Below are 13,721 nucleotides of genomic sequence, written 5' to 3'. Positions count from 1 at the left end.
CTCAATGTGCTCATGTGGGGGGATTAAAATTGACTTTGCTTTTTTAGGATTAACAGGCGACAGCCAAATCTAGCTGTCAGCCAAATCTGGCTGTCGCCTGATGAAGCTAGTTGTAATTACTGGCGAAACGACATACTCAGATTGTAAATTTTGTGGCTTGGCTCTCCAACACACCGGTGTGCTGTACTAGTGACGAATTGGCATGTTCTGTTTACGTGACAACCCTTACGAGTTGGTTGTCGGGTGGTGGTGGGTTTTAACGACAGATTTATATATTTTCGCGATCGAACCCCAAAAAAACTCGTATGTATGGTTATTGTTATTCTTTGGTTCTTTTGGTAAAGGCACGTATATTGAAAATAATAAAAATAATATAATTACTAAATTTACAGGGCGAGAGAAGGGGCAGAGATAGGTGGAGAGAGAGGGGGAGAGACAGGGGGCAGAAATAGGGGAGAGAGAGAGGGGGTAGTGATAGGGGGAGAGAGAGGGTGTAGAGATATGCGGGGGGAGAGAAAGGGGGTGCAGGGATAGGGGGAGAGAGAACGATGGTACTTTGCAAGCCTACTGGCTATCAACAAAGATTTGTTCATGAAGTCATCCACATACAGTGAGGGAAAAAAGTATTTGATCCCCTGCTGATTTTGTACGTTTGCCCACTGAGAAAGAAATGATCAGTCTATAATATTAATAGTAGGTTTATGTGAACAGTGAGAGACAGAATAACAACAAAAAAATCAAGAAAAACGCATGTAAAAAATGTTATAAATTGATTTGCATTTTAATGAGGGAAATAAGTATTTGACCCCTCTGCAAAACATGACTTAGTACTTGGTGGCAAAACCCTTGTTGGCAATCAGGGGTCAGACGCTTCTTGTAGTTGACCACCAGGTTTGCACACATCTCAGGAGGGATTTTGTCCCACTCCTCTTTGCAGATCTTCTCCAAGTCATTAAGGTTTCGAGGCTGACGTTTGGCAACTCGAACCATCAGCTCCCTAAACAGATTTTCTGTGGGATTAAGGTCTGGAGACTGGCTAGGCCACTCCAGGACCTTAATGTTCTTCTTCCTGAGCCACTCCTTTGTTGCCTTGGCCGTGTGTTTTGGGTCATTGTCATGCTGGAATACCCATCCACGACCCATTTTCAATGCCCTGGCTGAGGGAAGGAGGTTCTCACCCAATATTTGACGGTACATGGCCCCGTCCATCGTCCCTTTGATGCGGTGAAGTTGTCCTGTCCCCTGAGCAGAAAAACACCCCCAAAGCATAATGTTTCCACCTCCATGTTTGACGGTGGGGATGGTGTTCTTGGGGTCATAGGCAGCATTCCTCCTCCTCCTCCAAACATGGCGAGTTGAGTTGATGCCAAAGAGCTCCATTTTGGTGTCATCTGACCACAACACTTTCACCCAGTTGTCCTCTGAATCATTCAGATGTTCATTGGCAAACTTCAGACGGGCATGTATATTTGCTTTCTTGAGCAGGGGGACCTTGTGGGCGCTACAGGATTTCAGTCCTTCACGGCGTAGTGTGTTACCAATTGATTTCTTGGTGACTATGGTCCCAGCTGCCTTGAGATCATTGACAAGATCCTCCCGTGTAGTTCTGGGCTGATTCCTCACCGTTCTCATGATCATTGCAACTCCACGAGGTGAGATCTTGCATGGAGCCCCAGGCCGAGGGAGATTGACAGTTTTTTTGTGTTTCTTACATTTGCGAATAATCGCACCAACTTCTCACCAAACTGCTTGGCAATGAATTCTAGATTTAAAGCTTTCGTGACTGCTAGGATCCATACTCTTTGGTTCTATTGGGTAAAGTCACGTAGGTGAAAATAAAATAACAAAAAATCACGACGTTTCGGCCACAACACAAGCGGCCTTCATCAGGTGAAGGGACGAGACTTCCACTCCAGCGCTGTCCTCCAGACAGTCTCGTCCCTTCACCTGATGAAGGCCGCTTGTGTTGTGGCCGAAACGTCGTGATTTTTTGTTATTTTATTTTCACCTACGTGACTTTACCCAATAGAACCAAAAAGTATGCTTGGCAATGGTATTTTAGTCCATTCCAGCCTTGTGTAGGCCTACAATCTTATCCCTGACATCCTTGGAGAGCTCTTTGGTCTTGGCCATGGTGGAGAGTTTGGAATCTGATTGATTGCTTCTGTGGAAAGGTGTCTTTTATACAGGTAACAAGCTGAAATTAGGAGCCAGAAATCTTTCTGATTGAGAGGGGGTCAAATACTTATTTCTCTCATTAAAATACAAATCAATTTAAAACATTGTTGACATGCGTTTTTCCGGATTTTTTTGTTATTCTGTCTCTCACTGTTCACATAAACCTACCATTAAAATTATGGACTGATCATTTCTTTGTCAGTGGGCAAACGTACAAAATCAGCAGGGGATCAAATACTTTTTTCCCGCACTGTATATAGACACAGACAATTTTAAATTAGAAGATGGTTATGAACCCGGCAATCATTGGAAAGATGTTAACAACCACTTTGGGTCATGACTTCGTTTGTAATTTCTTGTCATTCTCCACCAACAGCAGTGTGGATGTGTGGAGCGAGGCGCAATACCCCCCCATCTCTACCCCCCTCTCTCCCCCTATCTCTCCCCCCTATCTCTCTTTTTTATGATCAGAGGAAATAAGAAGATGTTCGGTGTAGTCGGCACTTTGCTTCGTTCATCATTTCTTTTTTTAATGCTTTGCTTTATATAACCCCCCCCCCCCTTTTAAATGAAAGATTTAACAAAAGATTTCTCGCACTGCTCTCCTTACCCCTTCCCTCTCTCTCTAACCCCCTCTCTGCCCCCCCTCTCTCTCTCTCTACCCCCTCTCTTCCTACTCCATGTCGCTCTCGCTCTCTCTCGCTCACTCTCTCGCTCTCTTTTTATAACTACGACAAGTGCTGCATCTGCACGCAGCCCTCACAGTCAAATGGCCTCCGACGGGTAGCTCATATCTGCATGCAGAGCTCTCCGTCATCTGCCACCGAGCACACGGCCTCCTCCAGCGCCCACTGCTCCTTGAAGGCCGGCACGGCGTGGGTCAGCCGCGCATGGCGGAACTCCAGCCACACCCTGGCTCCGACCAGGGCGGAAGATGCCCAGACTGCTGGCCAGACGTTTCCCTTCCAGGGCCACCTTCCTCGCCCTGTATATGGCGAGCTTGGCGTAGCCGACGAGCATATTGACCAGCCCCTGAAGATGTTGGGGTCCGTCACCCTTCATGTATCCAAAGATGAGGACCGTTGGTGAGAAGTGGAGGCTGAACCTTAGGAGGATGTTTCTCAGGACCTTGAACAACGAGTCCAGGCTCTTGCACTCCGCGTATTGGTGCGCCACCATCTCCACTTTACCGCAGAACCGGCACTCCGGGGACGTGTCGGTGAAGCGCGCCAGGGAAGCGTTGGTGGTGACGGTGCCGTGGGCGATGCTCCAGCTGAGGTCGCCGATGCGGTTGTACGTCCGGCTGGAGTAGAGTTGCCTCCAGCGAGGCCCCTCCTAAGAGATGCAGGGCAGGGCTTTCCTCCAGGCATGGTCCTCGTGGCTCCTCAGGGTGTCCTGTTGGTGGAACCGGACCATGTAGGAGTAGAGCACCTTCCTCTTTACATTTGCGAAGGCCACCTCCGGTAGGTCTCCCAGCCGGCACAGGTTGTTATCCGCCTTCGTTTGTCGGCATTGGCGATGCAGTGGCACGACTGAGAGCTCCGGTGGAGGGGGACCGAGAGGGGCCTCGTCATCCCCAACGCCGATGGGGGGCGTTCTCCCCGCTGCCGCTGAGAAGGCCCCCTTGGCTCTCCCCCCCCTCTCTCTCCCCATCTCTACCCCCTTCCCCCCTCTCTCTCCCCCATATCTCTACCCCCTCTTTCCCCCTATCTCTCCCCTCCTCTCTCTCTCCCCTATCTCTGCCCCCTGTTTCTCCCCCATGTCTCTCCCCCTCTCTCTCCACTTATCTCTACCCCTTCTTTCTCCCTGTCTCTGCACCCTCTCTTTCCCCTTCTCTGCCTCTTCTCTCTCCCCCGAGCTCTGCTGCCTCTCTCTCCCCCTTTGTCTTCTCCTGCATTTCCTGCCCCGCCCATGCTGCTGACACACTTGGACTGCGCCGCTCGCCGCTCAGGGCTGGCTCCACGGCTGTTGTGCCCCGCCCACTCACAGCTTTGGCTCGTCCATTCATGCTGCCTTGCAGCACTTGTCCCCCCATTCCTTCTGACACTTGGGCTGCACCCATTTCAAGCCTTTATAAACAGTTGCAGTTAGAGGCTTGCCCTCATTTTCCCTCTGCCTGATGACGACTGCTTGTGTTGCGATCGAAACGTCGTGAGTTTTTGTTTTTTGTTAAAAGTGTATTATTTATTATGATTATTTATTATTATTTTAATATTTTCCATCTACGTGACTTTACCGAAAGAACCAAAGAATATGAATTCCTGCAGTCACGAAAGTTTTAAATAAAAAATGTATGTTTATGATTGTCAGTTTGAAGTGACCTCACCATTGCAAGTCACCATAAATGTACCCAGCGTTACCTTTCTTGGAGAAGAGTTCATTGTGGAGGCAACTGTCTTCAACAAGCAGACACAGACAGCTCAGGTAACAATGAGGCACCTTTAAGATAAATTAACACATTTGAAGTTTCACAAACCTTGCCACTCAACATTGTGCATTATAATTTAAAATAATGATAAATGTATAGTATTTAAATAACGTTTCGATACTTATGTCTCTTCCAAACATTGGTCAGCATGGAAGAGACCAAATGTAGTACATCAATTATCCGGTGCCTTCGGGGGGGAGGGGGAGCCGGATAAAAAAAAACTCCGGATAATCACATCATTATTTAAAATATCAATTTTTTTCACATTATTGAATGACATGTTTTTACGTGTTGTTATGTTTTTTAGTGTTTTAAATGTATGTGTTGTGTGACATTGGCATAGACATACAAATAGACACAAATAAATACCCTGTACAAAGTTACTGTATTTACTGTACCGTACTTACCACTCCAATCTCGAAGACTTTGCATGGGGTGATGTACAGTATATACATGCAGTATTTTCATTTTTTGGAGTTATATGTAGTGTATAATTAACTGAATATAATATTTAACACTGCAATCAAGCATAGCTACTTTTTGTCATGCACATGGTGAGATCACCAGACTGGCTACGGCCTTCAGAGCGGTTTTGCCGGTTTCGCATGATCGGCCCTGGGACAGCCAGATAATGTTGGAAACCGGATAATCGATGATCAACTGTGCTCTCGAGAGGGGCCCGAAAGCGCTTTCTCCAGAGGAGGTGTTTCTGCCAGCAGTGGTGTGCACAAGCAATTACAGGGCTTCCGTTTTTCTTTTATTGTTTTTAATAATGATGTTTTATTGTGAGAATCATTTTAATCTGATTCTGACGTTATTCCTTCCATCAACATTTACCTATTGATTTCTAGGTCCTTGCAAAACTGATGGAGAATGAAAACTTCACGATTCTGTTCCAAAGCAACGGTCTCTCCCCCAATGAACGAAGCTTGAATGTGTCTGGACAGAGTTCTGCCACTGCCTTCTTCCCTGTTTCTCTGAATGTTGACGGCAAAGTTTCCTTCGCTGTAGTTGTCTCCTACCAAAATGTGGATTACACAGTGGTGGGATACACATTGGTCAAGGTAAGTGTCTGCTAGCGTGCGTGCATGTTCTCAGATACAGCTGCAATGGGGCCACGTGCTGTCTGCAGTGATTGAAAATTGGGTTGTGTCAATCATGCCATGAAGGAATGGCTTGTGAAGGGAGCACTGAAAGGGAATAATGGCTCATTCCACTTCGTTTCATCTGGGAGTTCAGTCGTTCCATTTAGTAATAATTTGCAGAATTTCTGTGAATCTCCATATATATAAAAGGCAAAGTTGTGAATGCGTCTGTTCAAAATGTTTGCCATGTGGGTACTTTCCAAACTGTACACCATGCAAAAATAAAAAAAAATCACTTTTGTTTTTTTTAGGGGGGGAGGGAAGAGCTCAATAATGCATATATTTTTTGCACGGCAAGTGAGCTGTGACGTCAGACCCTCGCACGTGGAAGCGTAACGCATGGTAGTGTAACGGTTAGTGCGCCGCGCTACGAACCCGGCTTACTCGAGTTCGATTCCCGCTCACGGCCACCACCGGTGAAGATTATTTTTACCGGTGCTGGGCCTCCCCTAGGTCGACTCAGCCTCAAACGAGTAACTGCTGTGGTGTGAACATCGCCGCTGGGGAGACAAAGGCGGCCGGGCGTGGTGAATTAAGTCCCGTGCGAAGCCGGGTAGTAAAGCTAGTACTTCATAAACAAATCATGATTGTTAAAATTTGATAAGCAACCATGCATATAAAAAAGTAACCAAATAATGCTTGATACAGCAATTTTGCTGTGATGGTTTCCACCTGAAGACGGAAGCTTGTGTTGCCTCCGAAACGTCGTGATTTAATTTAGTTGTTTTCATTTATTTTGTTTTACCTGCGTGAATTTACCGAATAAACCAAAGAGTATTACGTTGAGCAGTCACACCAAGGAGGGAGTTGTTAGAATTATTATGGCCCCCCTTCTTAAAAGAGGGTTTACATCCTTCCAATCTGTGGTACCAATCTTATGGTCCAGTTAGCTGTGATTATGTCAACACACAATTGCCACCCACCCTCAACCGTTCTCTTGGGACGTAAGCGCTGCCCAGCACTTTATCTGGCCTTAGGTTTTGTATTTCCCTACACACTTCCTCAACAGATGGCACATTAGCCAGCCACTCACAGGGGGCACCTACTTCCTCCAATATTCGAGGCATGGTAGCCCCATTAAGGTCAACTCTATCTCCCCAAGTTATCTGAGATGAGGGGTTTCCCCTCCCCCAAGATCTCAAAAATATCCTCAGCAACCTACAAACCTCTTACTGGGTTCTGATATCGGATCGCTGCCCTTGTTTTATTTATTTCGAAAAACACAAATATCAGGGACCCACTATTTCACAACTTAATAAGAAACACTAGAAATAATAGCATACAAGGGATCTTCCCATCCAATCAGATAATTTTCAACACATGTATGTTCACAGTAACCAATCCGCAAATACAACCGGAGCACCATTTGTGATGCACAATAAGTTTACTTCCACCTCCACCAATTTGGTTCATTACATCACACACAAACACTGTGGCCTCCACTACATTGGAGAAATGGCTAAATGCCTCGATGATAGTTTCATGGAACATCTTCTGTCAGAAATGTTTGTTTCATGGGTGTACCTCACATTTATTTTATCAGACTTCTCTACCTCAGGAATGTAGGACACTTACATTTATTTTATTGAAATGGTGATTGGGCCCAGGAATGTATTTCTGGATGGATTGTGCCTTGTTCACACAAGAACAAACCTTCCAACAATGCAAGGTGACAGCAAAATTTTATAATTTGAACATAAACTAGTTTACATCGTAATACATTTTGAAAATTGTAGGGTTTGTCCCGTACTTAATGTATATTTTTCGGTAACTATTAATCTGCCTGTTCAAAACTGCGCATCAGATTTTAGTGTGTTATCATCAGGTCCTATGGTGTAAAGTGCAATCTGCAATCCGTTTTATCTCTCTGGCCTCATTTTGTATGTGCTGTGAACAAGGGCTGTTGCCTGAATGTAGCATTTATTTATTTTAAGGCCGTGTTGCTGACGAATTTTCTGTCTCAATGTCTGACAAGTGGTATAATCGTTTGTGTCGTGCTTTTCCCATCATGCAGTATCCAGGCTTCCCACAAACGTACTCGGAGAGTGCCCTCCTCAGCCTTTATGAGAATAAAAAATTCACAAGATCATTTGTGTTCAACTTCCCACCCAACATCGTACAAGGAAGCAGTTCAGCCGTCCTTTACATCTACGGTACATGTCCATTGGGCACCATGCCGATTCATTCTCACAGATATATACAGATGGCTATTGTTGGTGTCTGTGCTTATATATGATTCTACATCAGGGCATACTACAATATTTTTCTGAGTATTACCATTGTTATAGTCATAGATATGTATTATGAAACCTCCTTTGCCAGTAACAAGATATAGGAATAGGTTTTACCCTTTTAACTGGCACAAAAACTGACACCTTTATTCAAGGCATCATGTTTGCAATAACCACAACACAAGCAGTCAAAATGCAAACAAAAAAGACAACTCTGACATCACTACAGTAGTGCGGCCTTTATCAGCTGCTAGGATTTGGATATCCTTATTTACACGCAGCTCTCTTAAGGCTTTTGCCTCGTTAGAGCTAATATTTAGCAAAATATATAACTAAACAAATACAGCCCTACATCGGTAGGACATCTTCATTCATAAGAAATTCAGAACATCTTGTGAATGTGATTAAAGATATTAAACTTAATCCTAATGATATTCTGGTAAGTTTTGATGTGATTTCTCTATTCACTAAGGTTCCAGTGAACGAATCGCTTAAATTACTTGATACACTAGTAAAGAATACAGGTTTACCAAAAGATATTCCGAAACTTGCTGACCATTGTTTAAATAACACTTACTTCTTATGGAGAGGGGATTTCTTTAAACAAAAGGAAGGAGCAGCAATGGGCTCTCCTTTATCCCCTGCTATAGCTAATTTGTACATGGAAAACTTTGAAATAAGAGCACTTGCCTCGAGCACATTAAAACCATCTTTTGGTTTAGATATGTGGATGACACTTTGGTTGTCTGGCCACATGGTAAAGATACACTTAATGATTTTTAAAATCATCTCAATGCACAAAACCTGGCCATCCAGTTCACCATGGAAATGGAGGTGAATAACACACTCCCATTCCTAGATATTTTGCTTGGACATGGCCTAAACGGTAAAATAACACAGCGTTTACAGAAAGCAAACGCACACTGATGCCTATCTGAATGCAGATTCGCATCATCATCATCCAGCTAAGTAATCCTCTCTTATTAAGATGCTCATACATCAGGCTAAAACAGTGTCAGATGGTGAAAGTCTAGTGAGAGAGATCAAACACGTTAAAGACGCACTACGACAGAATGACTACAATAATGCTCAACTTCTTTGGTTCTTTCGGTAAAGTCACGTAGAATGATAATAAAATAATAAATTGATAAAATAAAATAACAATAATATTCTCACGACGTTTCGGCCACAACACAAGCAGCCTTCATCAGGTGAAGGGGACGAGACTGTCTGGAGGACAGCGCTGGAGTGAGAAAACCACGCTGAGATCACGACCTTTAAGCTGTGTGAGAAGAAACAAAGTGCCTTGACAAAGGAATTAGCATATAATTTAGCATTGAAATGGCTGAGTGATTAGCTTGTGACTGGTCACAGAAAAGGCTATGTTAAAGTTAAAGCATACACATCCGCAAAGGCACCCCTTAACAAAGAAATTAGCATAGAATTTAGCATTGAAATAGCTGAGTGATTAGCTTGTAACTGGTTACAGAAATAGCTATGTTAAAGTCAGAGTATATACATTCACCGAGGCACCTAGTAAAAATCAAACAGGAGAATTTAGCATTGAAATAGCTAAGTTAAAGTATACACATCCGCAGAGGCACTCCTTGACAAAGGAATTAGCATAGAATTTAGCATTGAAATAGCTGAGTGATTAGCTTGTAACTGGTCACAGAAATAGCTATGTTAAAGTCAGAGTATATACATTTACCGAGGCACCTAGTACAAATCAAACAGGAGAATTTAGCATTGAAATAACTAGGCGAATTTAGCATTGAAATAACTGAGTGATTAGCTTGTGACTGGTCACAGAAATGGCTATGTTGAAGTTAAGGCCTACACATCTGAGCTATTCACAGTAACTGGGTATACAATACAATATATAATGAATACTATATAGTCAACCAATGAAAAATACTAAAATATAAATTACCTCAATGTTATCAATAAACTCTATATTCTCCAATCAGCTAAGCTACCAACAATAAGTCGTTATATATCACAATGCTATATGGCGAAAAAAGGGTGGATTCTTACCCTCAACTTTAGCAACACGGATAGCTACGGGTCCCGTTCAGACGGACGAGTTCATCCATGGTCGGAACAGAGGAGGGGGAGAGAGACAGCTGCGAGGCGCTGTTATACTCCATGTTGTAAACCATACTATTAACCGTGGTGTGAGAGGTATTAAGAGTCAATGCCAGCGGAAGAGCTGCGGTCTGAAGGTCATCGTAAAATACAATTAATTAAGAACGGAAGTGGTTTAAAACATCTTTCCAATGGTTACTGAGCCAGAATCCATCTTCTCGGTTGAAATTGTCTCTGTGCTTGTATATGTGAATGGCCTCATGAACGAATCTCTCATGGTAGCCGGTTGGTTTGCAAAGAACCTCCGTCTTGGAGAAGCCAATGTTATGTGAGCCCACTGAATTATAACAGTGATCTGCCACGGCAGAGGAGTTCGTTCACCGTGTTTCAAGTCTGTTTCTCCAATGTAGCTACTACCACAGAGGCACTTTAGTTTGTAAACGACCGGGTACTGTATGTCTGGAACAGCATCTTTTACAGATGGAACTAGATCACGGATTTTATGTACTGTGTTGAATCGGACCTGGATCTTGTGTTTATTCAGGATTTTGGAGATCTTTTTAGTGACCCCTGCAATGTAGGGTAAGGTGATGGTTTAGAGTGGCTCCACAAGGGGATCCTTCTTCATGACTGGAGTGATGGCTTTGCGGATTGTGTAGTCGGAGTAACCATTAGCCCTGAGAGCCTGGTGTACGTGCTTGAGTTCACTGGTAATGTGTTCCTGGTCGGAAATGCATTGGGCTCTATGGTATAGAGTCTTGATGAGGGAGTTCTTCTAGGATGGATGGTGGTGGGAATCTGGTTTCAAGTAAGCATCTGTATGGGTAGTTTTCCTGTAGACAGAGTGGCTCATTGAACCATCATGTCTCCTTTTAATTAAGACATCCAAAAAGGGTAGTTTGCCATCTTTTTCGACCTCCATGGTAAATCTGATGGCTGGGTGTATGGAATTGATGTGGTCGCAGAATTGGTCTAGAGCAGGCTGGCCATGTGGCCAGATGACAAAGGTGTCATCCACGTACCTCTTCCATAAGGTCGGGCGTAGAGTGGCATTCTGGATGGTGTCAGTTTCAAATTTTTCCATGAATACGTTGGCTACAACCGGAGATATGGGGGAGCCCATTGGGGTGCCCTCAGTTTGTTTGTAGAAAGTTCCATTCCAGGTGAAGTATGTGTTGGTTAAGCAATGTCTCACCAGGGGGGGTACATCAGTGTGCAGTCCTTGATGAACCAGGTCTTCAATGATAGCGATGGTGTCAGGTACCGGGACTTTGGTGAAAAAGGACACCACATCAAAACTGACAAGCAGGTCGTCTGGGGACAGGGAAATGCCTTTGATTGTCGATACCAGGTGAGTAGAATTTAGTACCGCAGAGGTGGTTTTTCCAGTGAAAGGTCGCAGTATATCAGCAAGAAAACGTGCCAGTTTATAGGTGGGGGAGTTGATAGTAGAGACGATGGGACGAAGGGGTGTATCTTCTTTGTGTACCTTTGGAAGGCCATATAATCTTGGTGGTCTGGCTGCAGAGGGTTTCAACGAGAACTGTTTGGTCTCATCAATTAATGCTGTTGAATCAGAGATGATTTTGTTCGTTTTGATAACCAGGCTGTTGGTGGGATCTCTTTTTATTTTTGTATAGCTGGCATCGTTGAGTAGTTCTTGAATTTTATTGTTATATTCTGTTTTGTCCATGATGACAGTGGCATTGCCCTTGTCGGCTGAGAGGACGACAATATCATCTTTCTTTTTTAATTGAGATAATTCAAAACGTTCGTCTTTGCTGATGTTGCTGGGTGGCAACTTAGCGTTTTTGAGGGTTGCAGCGATTTCAGATCTTGCTACGTCTGCAGCGATGTGACTCAAGCCCTTGAGTGCAACGTCGACATGGGCAATGATATCATTAACCGGTAAGTGTCTCGGTGTGACAGCAAACTTTAGACCTTTAGCTAAAACGGATTTCAGACCACCAGAAATGGAACTGTTACTGCGATTATTTACGACTTTGTTGACGTCTATCTTTCCATGTGCCTCTGTGGTAGTAGCTACATTGGAGAAACCAAACGACATATCTCGGACCGCATCCGCGAACATAAAGCAGACTTGAAACATGGTAGAACGAACTCCTCTGCCGTGGCAGATCATGTTATAATTCAGTGGGCTCACATGACATTGACTTCTCCAAGACGGAGGTTCTTTGCAAACCAACCGGCTACCATGAGAGATTCGTTCATGAGGCCATTCACATATACAAGCACAGAGACAATTTCAACCGAGAAGATGGATTCTGGCTTAGTAACTATTGGAAAGATGTTTTAAACCATTTCCGTTCTTAATTAATTGTATTTTACGATGACCTTCAGACCCCAGCTCTTTCGCTGGCATTGACTCTTAATACCTCTCACACCACGGTTAATAGTATGGTTTACAACATGGAGTATAACAGCGTCTCGCAGCTGTCTCTCTCCCCCTCCTCTGTTTCGACCATGGATGAACTCGTCCGTCTGAACGGGACCCGTAGCTATCCGTGTTGCTAAAGTTGAGGGTAAGAATCCACCCATTTTTCGCCATATAGCATTGTGATATATAACGACTTATTGTTGGTAGCTTAGCTGATTGGAGAATATAGAGTTTATTGATAACATTGAGGTAATTTATATTTTAGTATTTTTCATTGGTTCACTATATTGTATTCATTATATATTGTATTGTATACCCAGTTACTGTGAATAGCTCAGATGTGTAGGCCTTAACTTCAACATAGCCATTTCTGTGACCAGTCACAAGCTAATCACTCAGTTATTTCAATGCTAAATTCGCCTAGTTATTTCAATGCTAAATTCTCCTGTTTGATTTGTACTAGGTGCCTCGGTGAATGTATATACTCTGACTTTAACATAGCTATTTCTGTGACCAGTTACAACCTAATCACTCAGCTATTTCAATGCTAAATTCTATGCTAATTCCTTTGTCAAGGGGTGCCTTTGCAGATGTGTATGCTTTAACTTTAACATAGCCTTTTCTGTGACCAGTCACAAGCTAATCACTCAGCCATTTCAATGCTACATTACATGCTAATTCCTTTGTCAAGGCGCTTTGTTTCTTCTCACACAGCTTAAAGGTCGTGATCTCAGTGTGGCTTTCTCACTCCAGCGCTGTCCTCCAGACAGTCTCGTCCCCTTCACCTGATGAAGGCCGCTTGTGTTGTGGCCGAAACATCGTGAGAATATTATTGTGTTATTTTATTTTATCAATTTATTATTTTATTCTCATTCTACGTGACTTTACCGAAAGAAGCAAAGAAGATGAATCCTTGCAGTCACGAAAGCTTTAAATCGAAAAATAATGCTCAAATTAACAGAGCATTGAATGCCAAATCACGATGGCAAAGCAATACTGCTGAAAGCGATCAGATTGTTAAAACAATAAAAATTCCATATATCTCAGGAGTAACTGTAAGATTTGGTACAGTACACAAAATTCAAAAACTTGTATCTTGCACTAAAGACGCATTACCGAAATTATCAACAGAAGGTGTATATTGGATTAATTCTTTATGTGGCAGATGCTATATTGGACAGACGGGACGTAACATCAGCGTAAGACTAAAAGAACATCAAAGAAATATTAAATTATCTCAAACACAACTGTCG

General features: G+C 43.4%; 1 protein-coding gene across 1 annotated transcript in view; it reads left to right on the top strand.

Moving 5' to 3' along the window:
• Window positions 1–13,721, top strand: part of LOC116945483 (CD109 antigen-like) — an 82,601-nt gene that overhangs the window by 49,207 nt on the left and 19,673 nt on the right. The window contains exons 21-23 of the mRNA XM_076069292.1: window positions 4,489–4,602; window positions 5,458–5,670; window positions 7,766–7,904. Of these exons, the coding sequence (XP_075925407.1) occupies window positions 4,489–4,602; window positions 5,458–5,670; window positions 7,766–7,904 (466 nt within the window). The remainder of the gene's footprint in view (window positions 1–4,488; window positions 4,603–5,457; window positions 5,671–7,765; window positions 7,905–13,721) is intronic.

Source organism: Petromyzon marinus, chromosome 24, assembly GCF_048934315.1.
Source record: "Petromyzon marinus isolate PM22_M1 ecotype Great Lakes invasive population chromosome 24, UKy_Petmar_22M1.pri1.0, whole genome shotgun sequence".
In the NCBI taxonomy this organism is placed as follows: domain Eukaryota; kingdom Metazoa; phylum Chordata; class Hyperoartia; order Petromyzontiformes; family Petromyzontidae; genus Petromyzon; species Petromyzon marinus.
This window is presented reverse-complemented; position numbering and strand designations above follow the sequence as displayed.